We start from the raw sequence: 27,995 nt of genomic DNA, 5'->3' as shown, positions 1-27,995 counted from the left end.
CCTTTTGACTATGGAAGAAAAAATGTTTGGCGAAATGCGTTACTTCACTTTTCAAGATGGCTTGTTGCTATTTTTCATTCTGGAACCTTGGCAGTTTTAGAAACCCTTAACAGTTGTCCTTTCGACAACGTTGTAGTTTTACAATTGCCAACATTCCATATGTACAAATCACAGATTCATTCCAAAGTAAATAACTTCATCTTTAGTTCCATATACATTTGTTGTAATAATTTATTAATAAATTGACGAAATCAGTTAAGTAATTTTGACAATGTTTATTGTATTATTGGACAAATGTCAATTTACATGTATCTATTTACAAGTATTCAGAAATCTACAAAACAAGATGGATCCAGATTTGCATTAACTATTCTACATATAAGAAAACCCGGTTACATGTAACTGGTAAATCTGTCATAGTTGAAATTAAAGGCAATAATGGGCAACTTCAATAGATCAGTATCCATCTTTACAGGTTAATATAAATCATGTTGCAATTGGCATTTTCTATAATTATTTCTTAAAGATTGATGAACTTTAATAGAATCTTCGAGAGTACAAATCATTTGTTATACTGCAATACATTTCAGCTGTTTTGCAATTTACCCCAACGCGGATTTAACGATCAAGACTTGCTTTAAGAAAACGAAGTACCATTCGAGTTACCACTTGATTTACTTTATGTATGCTTGGTTTTTTTAGTTTGGAAACCAAGTTCACAATTTTTGTAATTGGATGTCTATACGTACATTAATGTGGAGGACAGATAGGAGAGAGTTATCTACCGTTGGGTATGTCAACGTTAAAGGCACATTACTGGCAGAGAAAGATATATTTCCAAATGCCAAGTTTGGTTTCAACATGAGAAAGCTTGAGGCTAGCACCTTACCCGTAAGTTCATATTTCATACATTTAACGCGATACAGTTAAAGAAAATTTATATTTCGAAGTACCGGAAATAGCTTATTTGCTCAAATAAAAAAATATTTTGTGATATTTTGATAAGTTAAATGAACGATTCGGTTGTTGGTAGTTAGTGCTTAATGTAGAATGTATTTCATTGATCGATTGTTGGTAGTTTACTTAACGTCCAGTGACAAGTATTTCATATATACACAAATTGACGACAGTTTTATCATATACCAATGTATAGTACCAGGAGAGGAGGGCGACTAATTTTATGTATCCAATAATATGGTCTATTTTATACAATACTTCCATTGCAATTAAAGAGGGTCAAACTTTGAGGGCCCATTCTTTGTATAATATGCTCAAAATGATCAGAAAATTAGTAGCAACGTCAAATTGATTAAAGATAAAAACTAAAAAAATCATGATACAATATTAGGGGTAAAAAAAGTCTCCCTCCAAATTTGTTATTAAGTTTTGCGATGTTCATTTGTAATCAATTATGACATCAAATTCACAAGTTTATCAATTGTGTTCGTTTTATGCATTTTTGTAACTAGACCATGAGCAAACAATTGTAAAAAATTGTGACTAATAAAATTGAGAATGGAAATGGGGAATATGTCAAAGAGACAACAGCCCGACCAAAGAGCAGATAACAGCCGAAGGCCACCAATGGGTCTTCAACGCAGCGAGAAAATCCCGCACCCGGAGGTGGTCCTCAGCTGGTCCCTAAATAAAATTGTGTACTGGTTCAGTGAAAATGGACGTCACACTAAACTCCAAAACATATAAAGGATCCTGACTTGGGACAGGCGCAAAAATGCGGCGGGGTTAAACATGTTTTCGTGAGATCTCAACCCTCCCCCTTTACCTCTAGCCAATGTAGAATAAAGAAACACATAGCAATACGCACAGTAAAACTCAGTTAAACAGAAGTCCGAGTCCGATGTCAGAATAGGTAACAAAAGAAACTAAGCAAAATGACAATTAGAAATAAATTAACAAAGGACTACTACCAGTTACTGACATGCCAGCTCCAGACCTCAATTAAACTGATTGAAAGATTATGTCTTCATCATATAAAAATCAGGTACAATACCTCCCGTTAGGGGTTTAGTATCATACCATCATAAAATATATGAGAAGAACATAACCCGTATCATGCCAACAACTGGTTTTAGAATAAATGTGTTTTTTTCCGATGCAAAGACCCTATGAGTGAATCAATATTAATACCAAAATATGCAATCCTTAATGACCTGACAACAGTATCGTAACTATATCCCTTCCGAATAAGTCTGTTGAAAGGTTTGGTTAGCTTTTGAGGTGAATGCCGACATTTTTGTGCTTTGTAAAAAATATTTCCATAAACTATTGGATGTGAAATACCTGAACGTATAAGATGTCTGCATGTTGATTTATATTTACGAATGATGTCCTTGTACCGATGATAACATTTAATAAATGTTTTGACTAGTTTGTGATATCGAAAACCCTGGTGTAATAATTGTTCAGTAATACAGAGATTTCTTTCGTTGAAATCAAATACGTTGTTACATACACGAGCGAATCGAACAAGTTGAGATATATAAACACCATAAGACGGTGACAAGGGAAAGGTCACCATCTAAAAATAGATAATTAACAATAGGAAATGAAAAATCATCTCTTTCATCATACATTTTGGTATTAAGCTTCCCGTTAAAGGTATAAATATCAAAATACAGGAAAGGGCAGTGTTCATTGTTAGTATTAGCTTTATTTAAAGTCAGTTCGGCAGAATAAATTCTTTAGTGTACATACTGAAGTCGTCATTATTGAGAGCCAATATATCATCTAAATATCTAAAAGTGTTATTAAATTTTTGAATCAGATGTTGTTTCGACGGGTCTTTGCTGATTTTAGTCATAAATTGTAACTCATAACAATACAGAAACAGGTCCGCAATAAGTGGTGCACAGTTAGTTCCCATGGGAATTCCGATAACCTGACGATATACGGAATCTCCATAGCGAACAAAAATGTTATCTAGTAAAAATTCAAGGGCAGTTATAGTATCAAAGCAGGTCCAGTTGACATAGTTCTTTTGTTTGTTGTTACTAAAAAATGACCTTAAAGAGTTCGAACATATATATTCGCATTCCGACTTTTTAAATGCCCATTTAATCAGGTGTGTGATTTTTTTCTTAATAAGATTATGAGGCAAAGTGGTATATAGGGTAAAAAAATCACCAATATAAGCATGCAATTTATCAAGTACTTCCAACGAATTTTTGACACTCCAAAAGTAATTAATTGCACTATTTTCAAAGGCCTTATTTGAACAATTTATTACCAGGTTTTTGATTGTACCAAGTGTACTAGTAAGTAGAATAGATAGTTAAGTAGTGGAACAATGGCTTGAAGACGAAATAAATCTATATTTGTAAGGAGTTTTGTGCAGCTTCGGAAGCCAGTACATGGTTGGAACTTTCATTGTATTTGGTTCTGTAGCCAAAAGTTTATGTTTGTTACAGATGTCATTTTCCGAAAGTTGAGTCAGTTGAAATGTTGGTGAATTTGTGATTTCCTTTTTTAGAACCTCAATGTAAAATTTACGTCAAACAATAATGATATTGTTAGCAGCCTTATCAGCCGGGACAAAAACAAATTCCTTGGCGAGTTCTTTTAGCTTATGTTTGATACGAGAAATTGGGCTATTATGGTTGTTGTTAGGAGTAAAATGTTCTTTAAAATGTTGAATACGTATATCAACTATGTTCATTATCGAATTAAAAAAAGAATCTAATGATTCCTTGTCAGCTATTTCTCGTTTTATTCTTTTAGAGCAGTAAGTACGGAGTGAGTCGTGGATGATGTTACGACACTCATTCCAATTAATAATTGACGGGGGACGATATTTAGGTCCTTTACTGAGGAATGATTTCAACTCTCGGTCACGAACGATGTTAAGGTCTCCAGTTATAACATGGGAACTGGGGCCATAAATGTATTCGGAATTACTGCAATTTCATGACGTAGGTGTATTGTCACTGATATTAACATCTTTACACACTTCGCTGTAATTAAACACATATTTCCGGGAAGATGTTTTGTAAACATAACAAATAAGAGGGAGTTCAGTATTATCAAAATAGCCAGGAATTTGTTCTTTAACAGAATGATCATTAAAAATACCGGCAATATTTACAAAATCAAAACCTTTATTGACATATCTAATTTTAATAAAATGTTTTTTGTGATCTTCAGGGCGATCAATTTTTGGAAACAATTTAGAATAACAATATGCAATTATAATTTGGACGATTTCATTTTCAATTTTGAACCATTCCTTCAAAGTTTAAATACAGTTTAGATGTTTAAAATTTGACCAACATACATGTAACTGGAGTTCGTTTGAATTCACAAACGAATGAAAATTTAAAAAACACAAACTTTAAAAATAAATCGAGATTTTGTTTTACTTTATCTTCAGTCAGAAGTTGTGTTTATGGAACGCCACAGCTGTCTTATGTGGAACTCTGATATTACGTTATGTTGTTCTATTATTACTTGATGATATTGTTAGCAGCCTTATCAGCAGCCTTATCAGCCTTATTAGTCTTTACATAATATGGTTTTGACATTACGTAATGATGTTTTGATATAACTCAATATGGAAAAGTCATTACTTAATGATATTTCGATATTACATGATATGGTTTCGTATTGACTTGATATAGTTTTGTCATTACTTAATATGCATGGTTTTGTCATAACTCGATGTGGTTTCACCATTATTTAATGTGGTTGTGTCATTAGGCAATGTGGTTTTAACATTACTTGATGCGACTGTGACATAACGTAATGTAGTTGTTTCATTACATGATATGGTTTTGTTATTTCGTAATGGTGATTTGCCAATTCTTTATATTGCTTTAACATTACGTAATGATGTTTCAAAATTTGACGATTTTACACTACATGATGTGTTTGTTTCAGTATTTGATGTGGTCATGTCATTCTTTGATGTGGTTATTCCATTACTACTACGAGGTAAAACCACGTGACCATTTTGGAAAAAAATATGTTCTGTTTTTAGACCGATTTCCATATGGCGTTTGTGTAATGCGCTTTGGATGAGTACCGCTATCCATTAAGTTAAAGTTTAAATTAAAGTTCAAGTTGTTGTTCATAGTTATTTGGTATGAAAAAAAGGAACGACAGACAAAAATAAGAAAAAAAGTACTAAAAAATTAACAGTAATTTGGACATATCCCAAACCATTTGGTCCTGCCGTTTTTTCCTTAGTTCTCAAATGGAAGCTGTAAATTAATAAATAAATCAAAGATTCTTATTAACCCTCTGTCTCGCCGGATAATTCTGCTGTCAGTGTAAAAGCGTAAATTAAATGTTGACTGACTGTACATTAACCGGTACACTTAACAGAGGAAAACATGTTTTTCTGTAGATGGTTTTATCTTGATCTTGAAGACTAACTCCGATACAAGTTTTATAACAATTCATGGAGGTTTACAAATTTATCATGTCAAAACAGTTTAATTCGGTAATATTTAATGCATTAAAAAAACCTTATATAGAAATAAAGAAATGTGGTATGATTGCCAATGAGACAACTCTCAACCACATACCAAATTTCGAGTTGAACTTCGAGTTTGAGTCACATTTAAAGATAGAGTTCCGAATTACAATTGGACTTCAACTTTTAAATTGAGTCACCTTTTGACTTAGAGTTCGAGGTAAACCCTTATTTGTGTCTCATTTAGAGATTAAGATTAAGAGTTGAAATTCGAGTTATCTAATATGAGTTCTACTTTTTTTTTATCGTGGATCAAGGGCTTTTGCTCGAGCTTCCGAAAAGAGGGTTCAGGGGTAGGTATGCGTACAAAAGATAAACAATTTTACAGCATACAAAACACAACATAGAAATTGAAATAAAGTTAGATGTGGTGTGATTGCCAATGAGAAAATTATCCACCATAGTTTAAATGCAGTGGATGCAAGCAATCATAGGCAACCTGACAGCCTTCTACACACCGGCCACAAAAGACCACCACGTGAAAATGTGAAACAATTCAAACGAGAAAACTAACGGTCTAGTTTATAGCTAAACAATCTACGAATAACCAGCTGCGCCATGAGCGCATGATACGCCCGTCGTCTTGTGTGTGAATTTTTATGCAATAATCAAAAATAGTTTCTGACATACGGCGCGACATGCGAAAACCCCCCCTTTTTTTTACAAAAAACTCAATATCTCTAAAATAAAATTTTGAATCAAAACCAAAAAGTATACAGATCTTAAGATCAATATAACTAAGAAGTGTGTAAAATTTAAAGCAATAATCATAAATCGTTTTTGAGATACGGCGCGACATGTGAAACCCCCCCCCCCTTTTAAAAAAAAAAATCATCTCTAAAATAAAATTTTGAACCAAAACCAAAAAGTATACAGATCATTAGATTAATACAACTAAGAAGTGTATAAAATTCTAAGCAATAATCATAAATCGTTTCTGAGATGCGGCGCGACATGTGAAAATTCCCTCCCCCTTTTTTTACAAAATACTCAATAACTCAAAAATAAGATTTTGAATCATCACCAAAAAGTATACAGATCTTAAGATTAATGTAACTAAGAAGTGTGTAAAGTTTTAAGCAATAATCATAAATTGTTTTTGAGATACCGCGCGACATGTGAAAAAAAAAAACACACACACCTGTTTTAGTTACTAAGTCCCGTAACTCAAAAAGTTTTAATCTTATTTTCACCAAAAAGTATACAGATCGTTTGACTGTCATTAGAAACAACTATGTTAAGTTTCATGAATTTTGGATAAGTGGTTCTCAAGTTACGGTGCGACATGTTTACGCCGGACAGACAGACGGACAGACGGACAGGCGACATTTGTATACCATAATACGTCCCGTCAATTTTGACCGGCGTATAAAACAAATATGACACACATGAAACAACGACAACCATTGAACTACAGGTTCCTGACTTGGGGCAGGCATTTAAAGAAAGTGCACGCCGCGGAGTTTAACATGTATGTAAGCGCTAATCCCTTTCATAACCTAGTGTATCATAGCACAGCATAAGAAGAAAATGTAAAGACATATTTGATTGGCTCAACTAAATAGATCAGTATGACTGGGTAACATAAATCCATCAGCGTGATCTCGGGTGCTTTGGAAGGGTAAGCGGATTCTGCTTACTAGTAACTTGTGGCACCCGTCATGTTAATCGTGAAAGTACAAACCCAGTGATTTGGTTTCATTTGGTAGTTTAAATTCGAGGAAAAGATGACGGGATTGTGGTTACGACAACTAGAACCTATTCGTCGTCACCTGTGAAACAGATGTTTCAAGATTTTTTTTTTTCAATTAGTGCGTGGTATATCAGAAACTGCAATTAATAAAAAAAGTTTAATATTCATATATTCAAATGAACATACATGCTAAGAAAAAACCTGGAGAATTCTTATTTTATAGAATTGATGCTTTGTTGCTTTTTTTTTTGCATTGAATATTACCGAATTAAACTATTTTGACATGATAAATTTGTAAACCTCCATGAATTGTTATAAAACTTGTATAGGAGTTATTCTTCAAGACCAAGATAAAGCAGTGTTCCTTGGAATCATTTACGAATTTATTATAATACTGCTTCCATTTGAGAACTAAGGAAAAACCGGCAAGTTGTTTTGGGATATACCCCTTATGTCCGAATTACTGTAAATGATTAAGTCCTTTTTTTCTTAATTTTGTCTGTCGTTCCCCTTTTTCATACCAAATAACTATGAACAACAACTTGAACTTTAATTTGAACTTTAACTTAATGGATAGCGGTACTCATCCAAAGCGCATTACACAAACGACATATGGAAATCGGTCTAAAAATAGAACATATTTTTTTTCCAAAATGGTCACGTGGTTTTACCTCGTAGTAGTAAAGGGATAACCACATCAAAGAATGACATAACCACATCAAATACTGAAACAAACACATCATGTAGTGTAAAATCGTCAAATTTTGAAACATCATTACGTAATGTTAAAGCCATATAAAGAATTGACAAATCATCATTACGCAATAACAAAACCACATCATGTAATGAAACAACTACATTACGTTTTATTATTCTTCATGTCAAAATGCCAGATTTTGATTGGCTTATACGAGGGTGTTGATTTACTCTATTATCCTTCATGGAGACGCTTGATCAAGTGTGCGCTTTATTAAATACGACTCTATCCTATGGCAAATACTCTATAATAATTACCCTTCACGGAGACGCTTGATCAAGTGTGCGCTTTATTAAATACGACTCTATCCTATGGCAAATACTCTATTACCCTTCACGGAGACGCTTGATCAAGTGTGCGCTTTATTAAATACGGATGGTTATTATGTACAAGACGTCATAGTTTATTACTTTGAATTTGCAATTTAATCGACAGTAATAACAGAACATTCAGTATAATAAATTTAATAACACATATCTGAGAGGGTGATAGAGCAGATGGTTACCCCTCGAAAAGACATTGTCAACCTTGGCTTCGCCTCAGTTGACAATGTTTTCTCGGGGTAACAATCTGCTCTATCACCCTCTCAGCTATGTGTTATTTATATAATGTCACATACACATCAAGTAATGTTAAAACCACATTGCCTAATGACATAACCACATTAAATAATGGTGAAACCACATCGAGTAATGACAGAACTATATTAAGTAATGGCAAAACTATATCAAGTCAATACGAAACCATATCATGTAATATCGAAATATCATTTTGTAATGACTATTCCATATTGAGTTATATCAAAACATCATTACGTAATGTCAAAACCATATTAGAATCATGTGCAAAACAGTGTAGCCGAGACCATTGATTGGCGCGCTAAAATATCCCATTGACTGGGTCAGATTAGGTGAACGTTCGTGTGTAACGCCCACAACTCACAACGTATTTATTATAGACATTTAAACTGTGGGGTCACCAAAGGGTCTCAACGCCTAAATAAAATAATTCGAAAAACTAATCAGGAATAACCTTTGTGTTTTGATTTATATTGAATACTTAAACGTTCTTTACTTGTGTTTTTGTTATGTTTTGATAATGAATTTTTATGATATCGGACGTTCTTTCAGCAAAAAAGGATTTAACTGGCTTTAAAAGTTACAATGGATGTGTTGATTATTATCTTTTTTTCGGACGTCAAAGCGATTTAACAATTGCGGTTGTCCAATTATGTCATCTTTTAACTTTTATCTGGTCAAAATTTTATTTTAGAACGAATGCATGATCAACTTTAAAAAGTGTGCAAACACAAAACATATAGACAAAATATACTTCTTTCCTGTCTTTTTTGTACTTGCAAGTTATTAGACAGTAAAAAGGCTATTTGGATCAAGCCTTGAGAAATTTGCATTTACGTTTTTGAATAGGTACAGTCAAGTTTAGCGATTGATAATTCATTGTTAACATTCTGGCGTATCACACACAAACAACTTGTAACGTCTCATTTCATTGGCCGAAAGATTTAAATACAACAACAATTGTAGTGTGCACGTGAATTGACACAGGTGACCGACAGTGGAATGTACTACGTTACTAAGAACGTAAAAAACAATGATTTTTGGTCGAAATAATTAAATAAGTATTTTGTGAATTTCAAATAGTGGGGTCGAAATATTATACTAATAATTTGTGTTAAGTAATATCCTTTATGCATGCAGCACTTGTACCGCACTATGAAAAATATAAGGATAAAATAAAATACATGTGCCGCTTTTATACGGATGAATGTATGAACCACTTTAATTTCTTTCATATTGACGCTAGGTTATTATCCTGACAATGTCGTAGTTACTTATAATAAGGATCTCATAATACTGATCCATTTCAAATTTATGATAGGTTGCACATTCCTCTTTTATTGTTTTCATGCTATAAAACGAAAATAAAGTAGGTAAGCGTTTGGTCATTCAGAAATGACGTGTCATAAACGAGCAAATTGTTCCCGAAAGATCGTATCATGTGTGCACGTGAATATAGATGTACTATGCAATGTACTATCATGGTCACCACGAAATTCAAATGAATTCAGTGAAGGCATGTTGGTGTAAAAAGGTTTGAAATGTTTCATCGGCGAAGATTTTATTTTTGCATTTGTGGAACTAAAAAATAAATAAATACTTGTGAGAAATGTCGTAGTTTGTAAGGAACTATATAAATGTACTGTTTTCGATTTTAATTGGTTGAAAATTTATCCTTTAATTTCATACCGTAAGAATAGAGCTTTGCTTAACATTGTTGAACTATCCGCCAAAGTAACGTGTGGCATGCGTGCGTATTAAAATGAAATACAAAATCATACATGTATGATAAACTTATAAACGAAATATTAAGAAATTAAGGATGACTACTGTAAAAGTATGTACAAAAATGGAGTCACCTTTTATCAATACATTTAGTGAATAACCACACTGTTTAAAACTGATTGTTTTCTATGCAACTATTTAAATATTTACAATATATAATTTTCAACCGAGGATAGCAAAACAGTTAATTATAAATTAAGAAAGTATATCGCTGGAGTTTATAAAGTACATTTCCTTCCACTGTGCCATGGTTTGCCATCTCCATTTTTTCTCTTAACAAAGCATGGCTGGTTACATGTTCTGAATTTACTTAGAATTTCGGGATTTTTTTTTTCAAAATCAAGTAAACTAAATCAGAAAAAAATCACACTATCCTAAAACTTATGAAAGAATATGAATAATGAACATGACAGTTTATAACACAAACCCATTTACTCTAAAAATCGAGCAATATCTTTAGTATGTAATTTGGTTATTTTTGTAGTTAAGTACGGTTTCATTTCAAGTACAACGTTAATTCATCAAGTCCATTGAATAAAAGATAAGGCAGGGTGAGCAACTTGACAAAAAAAGGCAGGATGACGATTTATGTAAAAAAAATCAGGATAAACTAATAAATATAATCAGGACCTAACAGACTGAAAAATAGAAAGACAGGACAGAGATAACAACTAAAAAAAATGCAGGACAAAATGTTTCATCCAAGTCCCCCACCCCCAATCAAAATAAAATGGTAGCTCCCTTAATCCAGAACCAATTGAGAGGAGACAGTTGAATTAAATATTTCGACGTGACTGTTAAGATTAAAGTTTAAAATTTTACATGCACATGTATAAAAGCTAGAATTGCCATGGGATAATCAAGAACACAATCATGTACGTGAATACGACGATGGAAGTTTTTAACGACCTTGACCGGCTACGTGAATACCGATCAGTCCATTCAGCTTTAGGGAGCTACCATTTGATTTTTTTGGGGGGCTAGGATGAAAAATTTTGTCCTGCATTTTTTTTTAGTTGTTATCTCTGTCCTGCATTTTTATTTTTCACTCTGTTCGGTCCTGCCTTTTTTTTTAAAGTTTATCCTGACTTTTTTTTTACCTAAATTGTCATCCTGACTTTTTTTTTGCAAGTGTCTCATCCTGCCTTTTTTTTTTACTCAAAACTCCTGTCCTGCCTATTTTTTTCAAATTTCATCCTAGACCCCCCCCCCCCCCCCCCCCCCCCCCCATACAAATCAAATGGTAGCTCCCTTATAGTACGCGTGTTCTATTTTCGCAGGTGTGAGGTCGAAGGTTTGAATTGACCAATGAAAACGATCGTTTCTTAACGAGTTAATCTAATAAAGTTTGTTTGACTGATTATGTTGCACGACCTTTCGCTAAGCTTGGCCGCAGTTCAGTATACAATGTATAGTTTGATGATCTTTTCTGCTAACTACTATACTTGTGAAAAACCCTTGGCAACAGAAACATATTCAGCTTTTTTTTTAATCGACCCAATTTACATAGTAATGGACGACTTCGTACATTTTATGATCGCAAATAAGATATGTATATAATATACTGTGCACTGTAGTACGTATATATACTGAGACCCTTTGGCAACCCCACAGTTTAAATGTTTATAATAAATACGTCGTGAGTTGTGGGTTTTACAGACGAACGTTCACCTAATCTGACCCAGTCAATGGGATATTTTAGCGCGCCAATCAATGGTCTCGGCTACACTGTTTTGCACATGATTCTATGTAAAGACAAACTATCATCAAGTAATAATAGAACAACATAACATAATATCAGAGTTCCACATAAGACAGCTGTGGCGTTCCATATGTGTTGCTAAACTTTTTTTGAATAGTATATAATTGACAGTTTAATTGAACAATAACATAAAAACGTGACATGTATTAATCTGACTGCAATATATTTACTTGTTGCAAAAACTTTATGACGGATGTAGTTCATAATTCTATTTCAGTATTTGTTTTAAACATAAGTGTGAAATTAACCATTGACATTATTTAATCTAAGATTTTATTTGATTACAGTTATGGAAAAGAAACGGATACGCAATTTTACGTGATGATTTTTTTTATTCAAAATAGAATATCAACATATTTAGTAAATACTGATAATCATATAGTTCAATCTGTTTTGTTGACCATTGCACATACATTGCTCGTTGAGGAACTCAATATAAATTTCTGGAGTGTTGATAACTCGTGTTTTCTACGGCTATCTTTAACTGAAAATAAAGAATTCTCAACACCAATAAGTAACATAACAAATAGAAGTCTAAAATTCATTTTTTTTGTAATGCAATCATTACAGTTGCTATTTTATATGACAGTACTTAATTTCTTTGATTGACCATATATATATTCGTTTTAAAGTTAAAGTAATATGATCATATAATTGATATTCCGATGGTCTAGATATCTAATTGTGTCGTATAGGTCTTTTCTCCTTGACGTTTAGCGTGCCTCCTTTTCTCCTTGACGTTTACCGTGCCTCCTTTTATTCAATTCATTCATGTTAAAGTTTCTATTTTCTATTTAAAGTGGCCACCTTTTGTAGAATTTAACAACAAAACGAAACAATATACTGGAATATCAATCGAACTAGTAAAGCAACTTGCAGATGGACTTAATTTCACGTAAGTTTTATTTTGTTAGCTGTATAGAATTACCGATGTTCGAATATGTTAATGCCAATCCATCTGGGAATGAAAGTGAATATATGAAAAAGGAGAAAACTTCTACTTCATAGAACTGAATACTTAACAAGGCGAACCCCACCCCAAAACCGGGGATGAACTCATGTGGAAGGGTAATTCGTTCCTATTCCTCTTGTGGTATCACTGGAAGGATGGTAACTTTCCAGTAATGACCCGATATTCTTATTACTAGAAGATCTAAATACAATGAATTGATGGTTAAAAAATAATACCATCTCTTCACTGCCCTAATGATTCATTATCTGAAAAAAATAAGAGAAATCCATGCCATGCCCTTAACACTTTTGTTTTTTACTCGGAACTTGAAAGATTACTCTGCAACTAACTTAATACTGAACAAAAATGACAAGGAGTTAAACATTTAGTACAAATGGTTATATAACGTTTAATCGGTTTAAAAAAAAAGCCATTTAATATAAAATTTAGTAAGATAGAAATTTAGTTTTGTTTACTGTTGTATAGATATGAAATCAAAGAGCCACCAGACGGACATTGGGGTATTCAATTGGATAACGGTTCTTGGACAGGAATGGTCGGACAGTTGCAACGTAGGGTTAGTAACCAATGGATTCTTTTCATGAATCCAAATTAAAAAAAAGGATACCAGATAAGAAAGCAATGATTTGTTTAACTCTACAAAGAAGCAATTCAATAGTGGGGATTCTATTTTTATGTTGTTTATAGATTACTAAACAAAAGATAAATACAAGAAAATACAGTACAAATCAGTACAGGAAAACTTTATAATGACCCTACACTCGAAAAAAGAAAGACGCAAGCGCAAACATAACTACAATAAACAATAGTATACCGTATAAAAGAATACATATAGCTACTGAATATAAGTTGAAAGTACTTAGCCTGTTGATTAGAAATTATGCCGTCCTAAACTCTTATATTGTCCATAATAGATATTTGCATACCACAATAGCATACAAAGTACAGAAAATACAGTCGTAAATAGTAAGACACGATCTTAAGCAGTGCACAGAACAAACTGTACAGAATTGTAATGCAGAAAAACAAAGGAAACATGCCAGTCTTTCTTCAAACTTTAAATTTCATAATGATGTTCACCTCCCCCTCCCCCCCCCAAAGAAAAAACCCAGAAAAAACACTTTATAAGTTTTTAATTACTCGGTCTCGTACGTAATTTTCTCTATCTCTGCTTACAAACTAATGGACGAATATCGGTGATGTTAGTTAAGATTCTTCTCACTTCATATGTCAAAATATATGGGATAAATTATACATCATAATGAATTGAAGAAATGTATGGGAACTAACCTAATATTACAATATTGGCACATAAAAACAATGGCATTATGACAGGAATGCTGTCTTAGTGAATGAAAAAAAAAATAACACCATTTGTCTTGTAAGGAGGTCATTATTTAATTGTTTTATATGTCCGAGAAAATGTTTTATTGAACGAAATTACATTGTTGTTCTCTGTGACTCAGACTACAATATTATTTATCAGATCACAGTTTATATAATACTTTAATGTACGGATCTTTAATGCAATAATTCTTCAATATATTCTTTTCCTTTAAGTACATACTAATTATGTAACAGAACCTTTAAGATTTAGGTTTACAGCCTTATTCTCGTTGCTCCTTCGTTGATTTAATGATCGAATGGTACAATAAACTAAAATTTCTTTTCCTATTGCAAATCTCAACCAAATAAGTATTTCAATTTAGGAAATAGACTTTGTAGCAGCGCCATTGACTGTTCAAGCACAAAGGGAAATGGTCATCGACTTTACTCATCCATATTACCATGAAACAGCAGTCATTTTAATGAAGACACCAGATCAAAATGATTCACATTGGACTCGATTGCTTGATCCTTTAAGTCCTATCGTCTTTCTATGCATTGGACTATCGCTTTCAATTACTTCTTTCCTTATTTTCATTTTTGAAAAATATAACCCATTTTACCGTTGTGAGAGGGAACAAAGATTGAATAAAAGAGGACTTCACCATTTCTGTGATTCCTTTTTGTATATGTATGGAGCCTTACTCAGTCAAGGTAGGATTACTATTTTTGTAGCAAAATATTAATTTTCAATTTTATTTTAATTGCTTTGAATCATATTTTCTTTATTTGAAAACATTAATATCATTTATACAGAAATTGCTTCTTCAAAAAGCTTTGATAGATACAGTTGCAGAAGAACCAATAGTTTAGAAGCATTATAAACAGGGAGGGACAAAATAAAAAGTACCATTTAAAGCCACTTAAAAAATCTAATTTCAATTAACTTTTCTTTAACCAGTTGATAGCTGATGGAACTTGTTTTCTTGTAGCCATCTTTTTTTGTTGTTCCTGTTATCGTACTACGTAAGTTTCTGTACAATTAAGCAGGTACTATTTATTAAGCCGTCTATCTGAGTATCTCATCATATACTGGTCAACTCTATTACAGGTAGTGGACATGTGGCCGCTTCATCTACGGGGAGAACATTTCTCAGCGCATGGTGGCTATTTTGCATAGTAGTTGCGGCAACATATAGCGGAAACTTTGTTGCATTCCTAACATACCAGAAAGTTGTTCTTCCTTTCAAAGATATCGAAGGCCTGATAGCACAGAACACATATAAATGGGGCACCACAGGAGGAACTGTGTATGAAACTCTATTCCAGGTAAGGTAATAATGGAGTATTTACTGGTAGTTTTATCAACGCTTCGACTGATTTTATAGAAGTATACGAACAATTGAGCAAAAATATTAATAGAAACGTACGCGAATATAAAATATTCAAATTTGTACTATTTCATTTTAGCTTCCACTATTTCTTTTTATCAATTACTCTATTTAGTATTTCTGAAAAACGGTTCATATCATCATTTCAATTTCTAACATTGTTCATATGCTATAAGGATAGGACATATTATAGTCAATGATTGTTAAAAGTTCTGACAATTGAAAACGATTCGAAAAGAATCATCAGCCATCCTCACGGCTATTATTAGTATTAAGAGCAACTGTTTTTTTTAGAATAAAATCCATTCGCCTTTTGATTTCATGATATCATTTCACGGGCGCCTCAAAGATTGACTAGGGTATAAACATACGGTCATCCCTATATGTCTTACATTCAGCAGAAATGGGACAGTGCATGGCGTGTAAATACACAGCAATGTCCGATAGGAATTTGGACGATAAATCTGATACCTCTTTTAAGGGAGTGGAATGCACGTTAGTGAACCATCGCATCAACTATTTGAGGGAATCCGTTTGAAGCTTGTTGCAACTCAAAATTTATTTGGCTATCAAAGATACCCTTTTTCCTAGTGGCAGTAGAATTTCCACTGTTGATCACACTTTACTCACTTCGCAGAACCTGCATATTGAGTTTATTGTTAAGTTGTTTCCGTTCTGAAAATGCATTAATACTTGCCACTGAACGTTATACAAACAATAGTCAACCAATCAATATTTTCACAAACCTTAACAGAATGAATGTAATACCTTTGAATCCGGAATCAGTACTTAAAATCTTATATTTGGCACAGACATCTGAAGTACCTGCAGTCAAAGGAGTATGGAATGGAATAGTTCAGTTTAGCAAAGATGATCCATCTGTACTTGACCATGATACTCAAGCCCATATAAGAAAGGTTGAAGGTGGAAATTATGCGTATTTTGGTGATAGAACTCTTGTAGAACTATCAATGACTACCAGCTGCGATTTGGTTTTGGCATCAACTGATATTTTCTATTTCACATATGCCATTGGTCTTCCAAATCACTCACCTTTTGAAAAGATTTTTTCTGACGAGTAAGTAAATATTATAAAGAAATACTGACTAGGGGCAAATGAAATAGATCTGTTTTCATTTTCGGATTACCAAGCTCTTGAAATATCTTAATTCTAATTTAAAGAAATTAAATCTGCATTTATCGTCAATTATTTATATGCTCATTAAGGTACGATAAGACCACCTTTTTTTGGCCCCTTGCATTATAAAATCAAAATGTAATATGAATCTTTTAAATTACATTTTTTAGATGTTCAAAAAATTAAGTTTGCCGGACAGCAGTGTTTACATTTTCAAATTTGCCTTACATATTGGCATTAGGGCTTCAAACTTCCTACATTAAGTGCAAAACATAAAAAAAAAAATGTGAAATAAGCCTATTTAAATATGAACAAAAGGTTAATCCAGACAGATATTTTGCTACAAAGCGTATTTTACAAAGATATGAAATATGAATAGATTATCACTTTGGGTTACAACCGAGCTCATATGTGACCCGTCATGACATTTGAAGGCTTATGGCGGTAAACGTCATAATGAGATAACGTCGATGGAAAGTTACATAACGACGTTACGTAATAGGGGCACCTGTTATGGAATGTCCAATTATATCATGCGGTAAAATAGAGTTTCATTTTTTTCATGACTTGAGGAAAGTTGAATTTTATAATAAGATATACAAAACAAGTAGATCTTTTACGTTGAATTAATAATTTAGGTTAAATCCCTTTTCAATCACGTTCGAAATTTACACAATTTATCTTTTAGATTTCATTGCGTAAATAATTTTCACATGAATCATTAAGAGCAATTCTCTGTAACCACAAACCATTTTATATAGGGGGGTCGGCACGCATAGCCACCGATTTTCATGAAACTTAGCCAAAACATGTGATCATGTAAAAAAGTAAGAAAAATGCCCACCAAAATATTGCTAGCCCATGGTTGCCATGGCAACCAAGTAAATGAGATTTCCCGCAAATTTTGAGGAATTTAGCATCGAAAAAACAACTACTTTGCAGTCATTCGTAAACAAAACCAGGTTTTATTTATTGATATTTGTAAATATTTTTCAGAAACATGAAACTTAACAAACAAAATAGCAATGTCATATATAAAAAATATTTTTGCTGAATATTGTCACAACCGCAGAAGCAGAGGTCATTTTTCATTGTGGTTGAGTAGACAAATTTCACACATTTTGCATGAACAAAATAGACATTTTTGCATCCACCTCCATTTAAGCTGTGGTTATGAATGAAAAGTATCAATGTTTCTTATCAATAAATTATAACAAAATGTTTGGGATATTGGGTTCTAGGATGGTTGCTATGGAAACAAAAATGTGTCACATTTTCCTTTTTACCTCTAAAATGTGGCCATGTTATTAAAATAATCCACAAATAGTAATAATTATTGAATGACTATGATGTGCAAAATATTGGCAATTAAATTACCATAAATTTGTCCAGAGGTCAAAGGTCATTGATGACCTTGACCTTTGACCTTATGTATATTAATTGAATTTTGAAAGGAAATGTAACAGAAAGAGGCATACTATACATGGAGAAAATGTTCAGGACGTTTTAAGCCACTATTTTATTAACATATGAAAAAATAAAGAGTCAAGATCATGTCAAAAGTGCTTAGCAACCACCCTTATTTGATGAAAAAATTAGCAACCATACATGATTTCATTCAGGACTATATAAACTATTACATAGACCTAACTTAAAAGGTCGGGGGGGGGGGGGGGGGGGGGGTTATCATCACATAAGTTTTAAATAATCATTAATTTTAAGTGTAAAAATGCCTAGCAACCATTTATTTATATTGAAAAAGTGCAGAGCAACCATTTATTTATTTAGAAAAACTGCGCAGCAACAATATATTTTAGGTTTCATTGGGACAAAAATCAGAAAAAAAAATAATATTAAACATGCAGTTTTCCTTAAGAACACATGTCTTATCCAGAATAGTATATTATATAGCAAATTCAATTTCATGAGACTGATTACACATTCAAATACAAAAATTTAAAAGATGTCGTCCGATGAGACAACTCTCTAGAAGACAACCGACTGTTATTTTTAAGACAGGTCCTTTGAATCTACAAGAAGAAGAGAAAAGGAATATAACTGCTAAGAGATCGACGAGTTTATTTCTTTGGTTGGGATTGGCCTTTCGAGCATAGACAAAATATTCATTTACAATGTTTCATTTTTATTTCCATAGCAACCATCCTAGAACCCAATACCCCAAACATTTTGTTATAATTTATTGATTAGAAACATTGATACACACCGTTTTTGTATTTTAAATGGTTTGTGGCTGATGTGCATCTGAATGTACAGACAATTCCTTTTCAGCATGTTTTGTGCAATATTATTGATCTTCAGATCAAGACACGATCACAATCATTTCATTAAACATCCATTATCTCCATCATAAAATATAAAATGGTCTTTCCTAACTAATAGAACTACCCTGCATCCGCTCATTGCTATGTTTGTATTTCAACAGTGGAAGATTGAAAAAAAAAATTATTAAAAAAATACGTTGTGTGTTTAGCAAAGGTTATTTTTTAATAGAGCCACAGGGCCAATTGAGATTTACTCATAATATTGGGCTAGTCGTCGTTAACTTTAAAAAAAAAATCTCCACTGAAATTAATAATTGAACAGACTTGGCCAATCAGGATCCGTTTTTGGCCCCAAAATATAGAATTATTACAAATTTGCTAAAAATGTAAACTCTAACGCTATTTATAAGAAAGTGGAATGCGTTTGTTAGATAAATATGATTCGTCTTTGACAACACAATGGACACGCGTCAGGTACTTGAATCATTATGTTATGCAAAAATACTGAAATTTTAGCATTTGTGCTAATTGTAAGACGGTTTTTGTCTGAAATGGAAATGGTGGCACTTGTGTTCAGTCTTAATATTAGAATAACAATATTGTATGTAATGAAAATGCATTACATATATAAATGTTGAGACTGAACATGAATTCGGCAACTTCCATTTTAGACAAAGAAAAACATCCAAAAAATGAAATTTTATAGCAAATTTGATAGATTCATATTTGAACTTGAATTTTAGCATTTGTAATGACCAAATCAGTTCAAATCTTTAACACAAACTGATTGATTCAAGGGAAGTACACACTTAAGTGTCTAAAATGTAATATTTTTGGCAAAATTATCTTTTACCGGACTCGTCTTAAACCAGATATGGATACAATCATCATTAGAGTATGTACTTTAAAAATGTATCCCATGATGGCTTTCATGGCTAAAATAGAATATAAGAATAAAATGCAAGTTTAAATTGTCTTTCATCATGAAAATTGTTATAAATAGAAAAACCTGACAGCATCTTTAATATTCCGAGTGAAAGGATCTAACTATAATCTATTGACAGGGGAGTTTCTGGCCAGAAATGAAGAATTTTAACCTTTGTTATGCCCCGCTGAAGCAGACGAGGAATTAAGTTTTACCCTTGTCCATCTGTATGTACGTCCGTACGTCCGTCCGTACGTCCCAAAGTTGGTTTCCGATCTCTTACTTTAGTTTACCTCAACCAAATGTTATAAAACTTTACACAATGCTTATTACCACAAAACACAGATCGAAATTGGGTGGCATCACTTTTACAGTTTAGGAGTTATGACCTTTATAAACAATTTTGCCACAAATTAGGTGGCGTCACTTTTACCGTTTTGGAGTAAATTAATGTTCCTTTATAAACATAACAATTGCTGATTTTTGTGTTTCCACTCTCTAACTTAAGTTTGCCTCAACCAAATGATATGAAACTTATACACAATGCTTATTACCTCAAAACACAGATCAAGTTCGAAATTTGGTGAGGTCAACTTTCCAGTTTTGGAGTTATGACCCTTTATAAACTTAAAAATTGCTGAATTTTTCATTATCGTTCTCTTATTTTAGTTTGCCTCAGTCAAATGTTGTTAAACTTGTATACAATGCTTATTGCCACATAATACAGATCAATTTCGAAATTGGGTGGCGTCACTTTTACCGTTTTGGAGTTATATGCCTTTATAAACATAATAATTGCTGATTTTTTTCGTTTCCATTCTCTCACTTTAGTTTGCGTCAACCAAATGTTATGAAACTTATACACAATGCTTATTACCACATAATACAGATCATGTTTGAAATTTGGGGGTGTCACTTTTACAGTTCTAGAGTTATTTTTGTTTACAAATGGAAAAATTGCTGAATTTTGTTTCTGTTCTCTAACTTAAGTTATCCTCAACCAAATGTTATGAGACTTATACACAATGTCTTTTACCACAAAACTCAGATCAAGTACAAATTTGGATAGCGTCACTTTTACAATTCTTTAGTTATGTCCCTTTATAACTTCATAAATATGATATGCAAGCGGGGGCATCATCTGTGTTCCACGGACACATTCCCCATTTATGTTTTGTCTTTTTTGCCTATTATCTTGAAAACAATAAAAGAGAAAGAGAAACATTTAATTTAATAGATTATAAGCAGCACCAGATCTACTTCGTTTAAATCGTCAGCTGATTTTTATTGAAGTTATTGCCCTTTAAAGACGGGGTTTTTTTGTGTGCGCTTTTGCCTAATATCAAAAATACCATATTATAACAGAAGGAAATTTTAAAATTCAAAAATTATCAGCAAGACACGATTACAAATAATTTAACATGGTTAAATTCGTTTGACAACCCCTTATTAGAGTAAATACCTTTTAAAGACGATTTGGGGTAACAATCGTTATTTAGTATTAACATAAATATATTGATTTTCATATGTTGAAGTTATAATCTTTCAATCAGTTTAATTGAGGTCTGGAGCTGGCATGTCAGTAACTTCTAGTAGTCCTTTGTTCATTTATGTATCATTGTCATTTTGTTTAGTTTCTTTTGTTACCTATTCTGACATCGGACTCGGACTTCTTTTAAACTGAGTTTTACTGTGCGTATTGCTATGCGTTTCTTTATTCTACATTGGCTAGAGGTATAGGGGGAGGGTTGAGATCTCACAAAACATGTTTAACCCCGCCGCATTTTTGCGCCTTTCCTAAGTCGGGAGCCTCTTGTTAATCTTGTATGTTTTTAAATTTTTGTTTATTTATATGTTTTGGAGTTTAGGGTGACGTCCATTTTCACTGAACTAGTACACAATTTTATTTAGGGGCCAGCTGAAGACCACCTCCGGGTGCGGGATTTTCTCGCTGCGTTGAAGACCCATTGGTGGCCTTCGGCTGTTGTGTGCTCTTTGGTCGGGTTGTTGTCTCTTTGACATATTCCCCATTTTTATACTCAATTTTATTGATATAGAATAAGCTATGTATAGCTACAAGTGTAAATAAACAAGATGTACATAATTGGGATAAAGAAACAAGAAAAATTGCTGTTATTTGAATTTGTCTCCCTTAGCATTCATTTAAGGGCAAAACGCCAATATGGAGTAAAATGAAAATTTCGAATATGTTGATTTAATGATTAGTCTTGTTAACATAAAAGTAAAACAGGAGGCCCCTGGGAAATGATATTATGATTCAACTGGTATTTTTTCGTGAAATTGATAAAATTGGAAAAAACAGCAATTTGTAATTCAAGTAGGAACAGGAGACAAAGTAGCTGGCGATTAACTGAAATGTACATGAGTAAACTCATGTATGTGAATTATTTAAGAAACACAATTACAGTTCTTAAAAGAAATTTGAAAGTCTAATTGGAAGAATGAATTACAACTTTAGTTTTTAAATTTCAGAACTTTTACCTAAAGCACCAATACAAGGATGGTTGCTATGCATTTTCTAATTATATGAGAATGGCTGGTAAAGTTTATGTTCGCAATATTAAGCCCTTAACTTTTAATTAGGATCTATATCATAGATCGTATTAATCTGAACCCAACTATGTATGGTTGCTAGGTACTTTTATATCAAGTAAGGGTCGTTGCTCAGAACTTAAAACATGACCTTGACCTCTGGCATTTTGCTTTCTTACCAAATAAAAGCAAAATTTTGTCTACACTCTTTTTCTAAATACTTTTTGGGTTTATTTGTTACAATTTCCTAACAAAATTAAATAAAAAAGATTGAAGGTCAAAGTCAAGGTCATCAATAAGCTTTGACCTTGAGAACAACTTTCAGGTCATTGAATGCACAACATGTCCCAAGTGATTTTTATTTTGTATCTGTCACTGTTTTAAAGCTACTTTAATAACAATGTCAAAATTCTTTTTCAAAATACTAAAAATGACACTTTTATATTCCCATAGCAACCACCCTAGCAACTAATTTCCCAAACCTTTATTGATAAATTATTCCTAGACAACAGTGATAGTTTACATGTATTATCTTAGTATAATTGGTTGTGGATGCAAAAGTGTAAAATGATGTCATGCAAAATGCCTATAATTTACCTTCTTGAATACATTGAAAACTCCACTATTTAAATCAGTGCTACCCCTTCTTCCCCTTTTGTCAGAAATAATTTTTATCTTTCATCTTACTCATTAAGTGTTATATTTTAATGAACAAAAGTCAAAATATTCATAAAACTTGAAATGTGTGCATGATTACTGCTTAAAATGGGTCATTTTTGTTCGTTAAAATATGCATTTTTGAGGCAAAATCCAAGGGAACCCGTTACCATGGCAACGGGGGCATAAACAATTTTTTTGTCAACATATTTCTTGTTTGTTTATCGATAGCTACCAACAAACCAAATTTCAAGAAAATCTGAGACTATGAGTGCCGCAACTTGGTTGGTGGTTTCAGAGAATTGCTAAATAAAATATGTTTCGCTTATACAAAATGGTTTAAATTATATCACCATTGCGATAAAAAAAGAACAGAAAAATCATAACTTTCTTGAAACAAATTGCAGCATGAACACCAAGTTTTTGGAGTAAATCTTAATGTTTAACATTGTAAAGGAAAATATAAATATAATTGTGTATGGACATATACCGGTACATGTAAATAAAACAAGATATATCTTCCTATTAGGACCCCAATAGTGTCTAATTCCATGTTTATTCCTATTTTTTTTTATCTATGCCTGTCTTAGAACTACATAAACAAGATGTATGTGTTATTGAAAGTTGTTTTGCATCCGCTTTTCCTTCATGCCCTAATATTATTGATCATGCTGTTTGATTTTCTCATCTTTCTCTGCATTAACAGATCTTTTATTTAATCACGTTGTCAGGATACATGTACAATATGTATTCACAAAAAGACAATAGATGAACATTAGAAAGCATATTAAATAATACACAGCTCATTGATGGTTTATTATATGTCTTGGTATTCACTTTACTAGCATTGGTATAGTTTTCCTTACGGAAGAAAGAAAATGTTTAAGTCATTATAATTTTGATTGCAGATTCCGAAAACATTGTTGCTATGACAACCGAATTAAAATTCTTCAGTTTTTAGTTATTAAAGCTACAATTACATTTTGATTAATTTAAAAAGACTAATGCCCCCGCCCTCCCCAACCCCCCGGCCCCAAAATAAAACCAACAAAACAATATGACATAGCAACTATAAAAATTGAACATACATGTGAATAATTGACAAAAAAATAAAGAAAAATGACAATAATTTTTTATTTTGAAGAATTTAGCAAAATAACTTGTCAGGGTATTTTTGTTTTATCTATGCATACTTGATAAAAATGCAAAAAAATCATTTTGACTCTGGTACCTCCATAAGCCTGAAAATCTCATATATTTTTTGACCAAAAAGTGTGCGTAAAAAGGGCAATTATAGGTCAAATAGGTATGTTTCGACATGCTTATGACGTCAAATAATCATACCTCCTCCTTTGATATTTTATCGCTTACTATTGCCGCTAACATTGTATAAATAAGTAAATGTTTACTTGCCACCAAGTTCAACTGTTGACATAAAGTTTATTCGCTCATTCAAACTCAATTAAATCATTTAAAATTGCATTGATACAGTGCTTATTCTATAATATTTTAATCCAACTAATTTGATAAAAACAATGCAGTTATAGAGTAGCCGACACTTATTGCATGCTAGATGTTGAAGGCCTCACTGTGACATTGAGAGAAAGAACAGCAATAAAAGCGCTGTTCCTTTGCTTTTTTGTGTGTTTATGCTGTGCGTGTACTGATGTTGTGTCATGAATGGATACCCCATATCCTTTGTTTTTCTATAAACAATTGTTTAGTATAAATATATTTCAGTTGTAATTTTCACTCATCTTGTTACCAAAAAGCCTAAACGAGAACACGACTGCCGTTTCATGATAACACGATGACCAAAAGACAAAGAGCAGCCGAAACAACATTATACAAACTAAAAGATAGGGTAACACGGATCCGATTAAAAACTGAAGGAGAATGAAGCGCAGGCTGCTCTCATTCCCCTTGTGTTACCTGTTGTGTATTTTATGCTTATGAGTAAAAAAATCCAAAAACCGTCAAAGTAACACAATAAAATAAGTATATTTGGACATAAATTACACTTTACGGAATAAAAGGTATTTTTCTTCTAAGAACAACAAAGGAGCAATTGAGGATAAACAAATGTAACATAACTGTGGTTATCGGTAAATTTAGATGTTTCGTAAAGAGGTGTTTGAAAATCGTTCACGACCGGATTTATCTTTATAATTTAGAACCGACCCTTGGTGACTTTTAGATTTAGGCTGTGGAGGTAGTATTGTGATGTGACCTGGATTTCCGGTGTGGAATATGCCCCACTGTAGTCACTTCATTGATTTATTATCTTTAATTGGAATGCTCTTGTCATTTGTTTTTTTTTCAGAGTTATAGCGGTACTTGAAAGTGGACTCATGCAATCTTGGAAATTGAAATTATGGCCTAAACCAGGATATTGTAAACAAATATCTGCGACGGAAGCGAAGTCAATAGGAATTTTTGACATACAAATTTCTTTTTATTTAATATCATTTGGGATAGCCATTGCAACCTTTACGTTATCTGTTGAACGGATAAAATTTTGGTGCTTGAAAACATCAAGAAAACGCGAGAGAAAAGAAGATGAAATAGACCGTAAAGAGAACAGTATAAAGACTATTGAATATGATGAAGTTTATTCAAATATCAAATAGGCGAAGGACAAGGTGTCGACAAATGTTGCAGCAGGAAAATAGATAAAAAAGACCCAACTTATTCTGATAATACATATAATTATTAACAATTGCAATAATCACATTTTTGATGAAACAATGACACACTGTAAAGACACCTGTCTATTAATTGACACCGTATGTTGACTTCTAAGTGTTTCTCGTTTTTATATAGATTTGACCATTGGTTTTCCTGTTTGAATGGTTTTACACTGGTCATTTTTGGGGCCCTTTATAGCTTGAATTGCTGTTCGGTGTGATCTAAGGCTCCGTGTTGAAGGCCGTACTTTGACCTTTAATGGTTTACTTTTACAAATTGTGACTTGGATGGAGAGTTGTCTCATGGCACTCATACCACATCTTCTTATATCTATTCTATATGTCATATGATCATTTGTGTCGTTGTGTTGCTGTATCACTGACTTGTACCCTACATGTCTGTAAATACTGTATACTCATAGTTTCAACAAAAAATAGATAAAAATTACAAGTAATAAATATAAGTAACACTGCCATATATTATTACAAGTTGTTACGAGGCTTTGGTTGAATTAAAGTTCGTCTTTATGGAGAACAATATAACAAGCGACATTACAATATAACTAATTACGTTACACATCAGAGGTTTCGGAAGATATAATGACTGCATAAGGCAAATCGGAGTAGTCTAATCCGACTCTTTCTTCTTATAGAATGATAAGTAGTGTGTGAATTATAATTGCAATGTATTGATAACGTATTGCCATCGGACATCGCTAGCTCTGTAACACTATTAAATAGCATTCAGGAATATTCATAATGTCATTATTCTGCAAACTTCTTTATAAATTGAAAGCATATTAAACCTGGTTTAATAGTTAGCTAAACCTCTTACTTACAGACATAACAGACATTGCATATAACTAATACTAAGGAATAATCTAGAAAAGGGTAATTATTGGCACCATATATTGATGAATACACCAATATAGCAGTTTGAAACTCAAAGTCCTTCACTTTTATGTCTAACAATCCATCTTGAAGTATAAAAAGTACCCAATTATCAAGCCAGAACAAGAATATTAATAAAAAAAAAAAGAAAGAAAAGAAATATTGTCACTTGTTATTGTCATCGTCACAAAAATAAGTAACCATACACTTATACAGCTTTCATTTTGTGTAAAATTATCCATCCTAAGAATAATAAAACTTTCATGCTAGGACAGAATCATCATGACAGTCGAATAGAATTCCATTATATTGACAACAATGTGCGAGCAAAACGAACAGAAATAATAGGTAAAAATGTCAAACATTGGGGTACAGCAATCAACATTGTAATATAATTGGTGTTATTATTTTGGTGTCAATCTTCGAATTAAAATGATTAAAGGGGTAACGCACCCGGTCTCGCCCCTTTTGGAGTTCATGCGATTAGCTCGGATTTAGTTTGTTGCCGTGATTTGTTTTTTGTAATCAAAGTATGAAATTTGAACATCGGTAGACTTTTGTTGCCTCAGTGTATCCGAAGATCCTATATGTTAGCTTTTCATTGTTTAAACGGTGTTAAAATCGTTTTATATATGCACTGACTGAACAGGAATCACTCGTCCACCCAAACCTCTAAAAAGTTATAATAATATAAAAGCTTCAAACATTTAATAATTTGGAATCGCATGAGGTGTGGCATACGGATAGCTCACAACATTACGTTTGTTTAAGATCCTATTATAAGTCGTCCTTCTCGGTCGATTTTAAGAAAGTGATCTTGATAGGAAGGAGACAGTTGTGTGAAAGAAATTAGTTAGCTAAGAAAACAATTGATTATCATGCAAAAATAAAATAGTTTCTGTTGTTTTGATTTATCATTTAGGACACATAGATAACGTCGACACAAGTTTGAAATCATAAAAAGGTAATACCGTCAACTTAAACGACGATAAATTGCAAAGGACCAATGTCACCTCAACGATAATCTCATGTGGAACTTAAGTTAAAGTTATCTGATAAATCATTTTAAGATAATATTTAAGACAGTATATTCCAATATATTTTGT

General features: G+C 32.5%; 1 protein-coding gene across 1 annotated transcript; it reads left to right on the top strand.

The window, feature by feature from the left end:
- Window positions 1-7: 7 nt before the first annotated feature.
- On the top strand, window positions 8-27,995 carry LOC127705228 (glutamate receptor ionotropic, kainate glr-3-like). The gene is made up of 8 exons (XM_052209548.1): window positions 8-186; window positions 703-891; window positions 12,867-12,961; window positions 13,505-13,595; window positions 14,749-15,079; window positions 15,477-15,694; window positions 16,569-16,834; window positions 25,635-27,995. Exons 1-8 carry the CDS (start codon window positions 160-162, stop codon window positions 25,939-25,941), a joined length of 1,524 nt encoding a protein of 507 aa, XP_052065508.1. The 5' UTR covers window positions 8-159; the 3' UTR covers window positions 25,942-27,995.

Source organism: Mytilus californianus, unplaced genomic scaffold (genome assembly GCF_021869535.1).
Source record: "Mytilus californianus isolate M0D057914Y unplaced genomic scaffold, xbMytCali1.0.p SCAF_6, whole genome shotgun sequence".
NCBI classification, from domain to species: domain Eukaryota; kingdom Metazoa; phylum Mollusca; class Bivalvia; order Mytilida; family Mytilidae; genus Mytilus; species Mytilus californianus.
This window is presented reverse-complemented; position numbering and strand designations above follow the sequence as displayed.

Bases quoted from the DNA above. Each gene is read 5' to 3' on its own strand.
- LOC127705228 (XM_052209548.1), top strand. From the start codon at position 160: ATGTACAAATCACAGATTCATTCCAAA. The intron at 892-12,866 runs GTAAGTTCATAT...TTCTATTTAAAG, and splicing joins TTGAGGCTAGCACCTTACCC to TGGCCACCTTTTGTAGAATT. The intron at 13,596-14,748 runs GTTAGTAACCAA...ATTTCAATTTAG, and splicing joins TCGGACAGTTGCAACGTAGG to GAAATAGACTTTGTAGCAGC.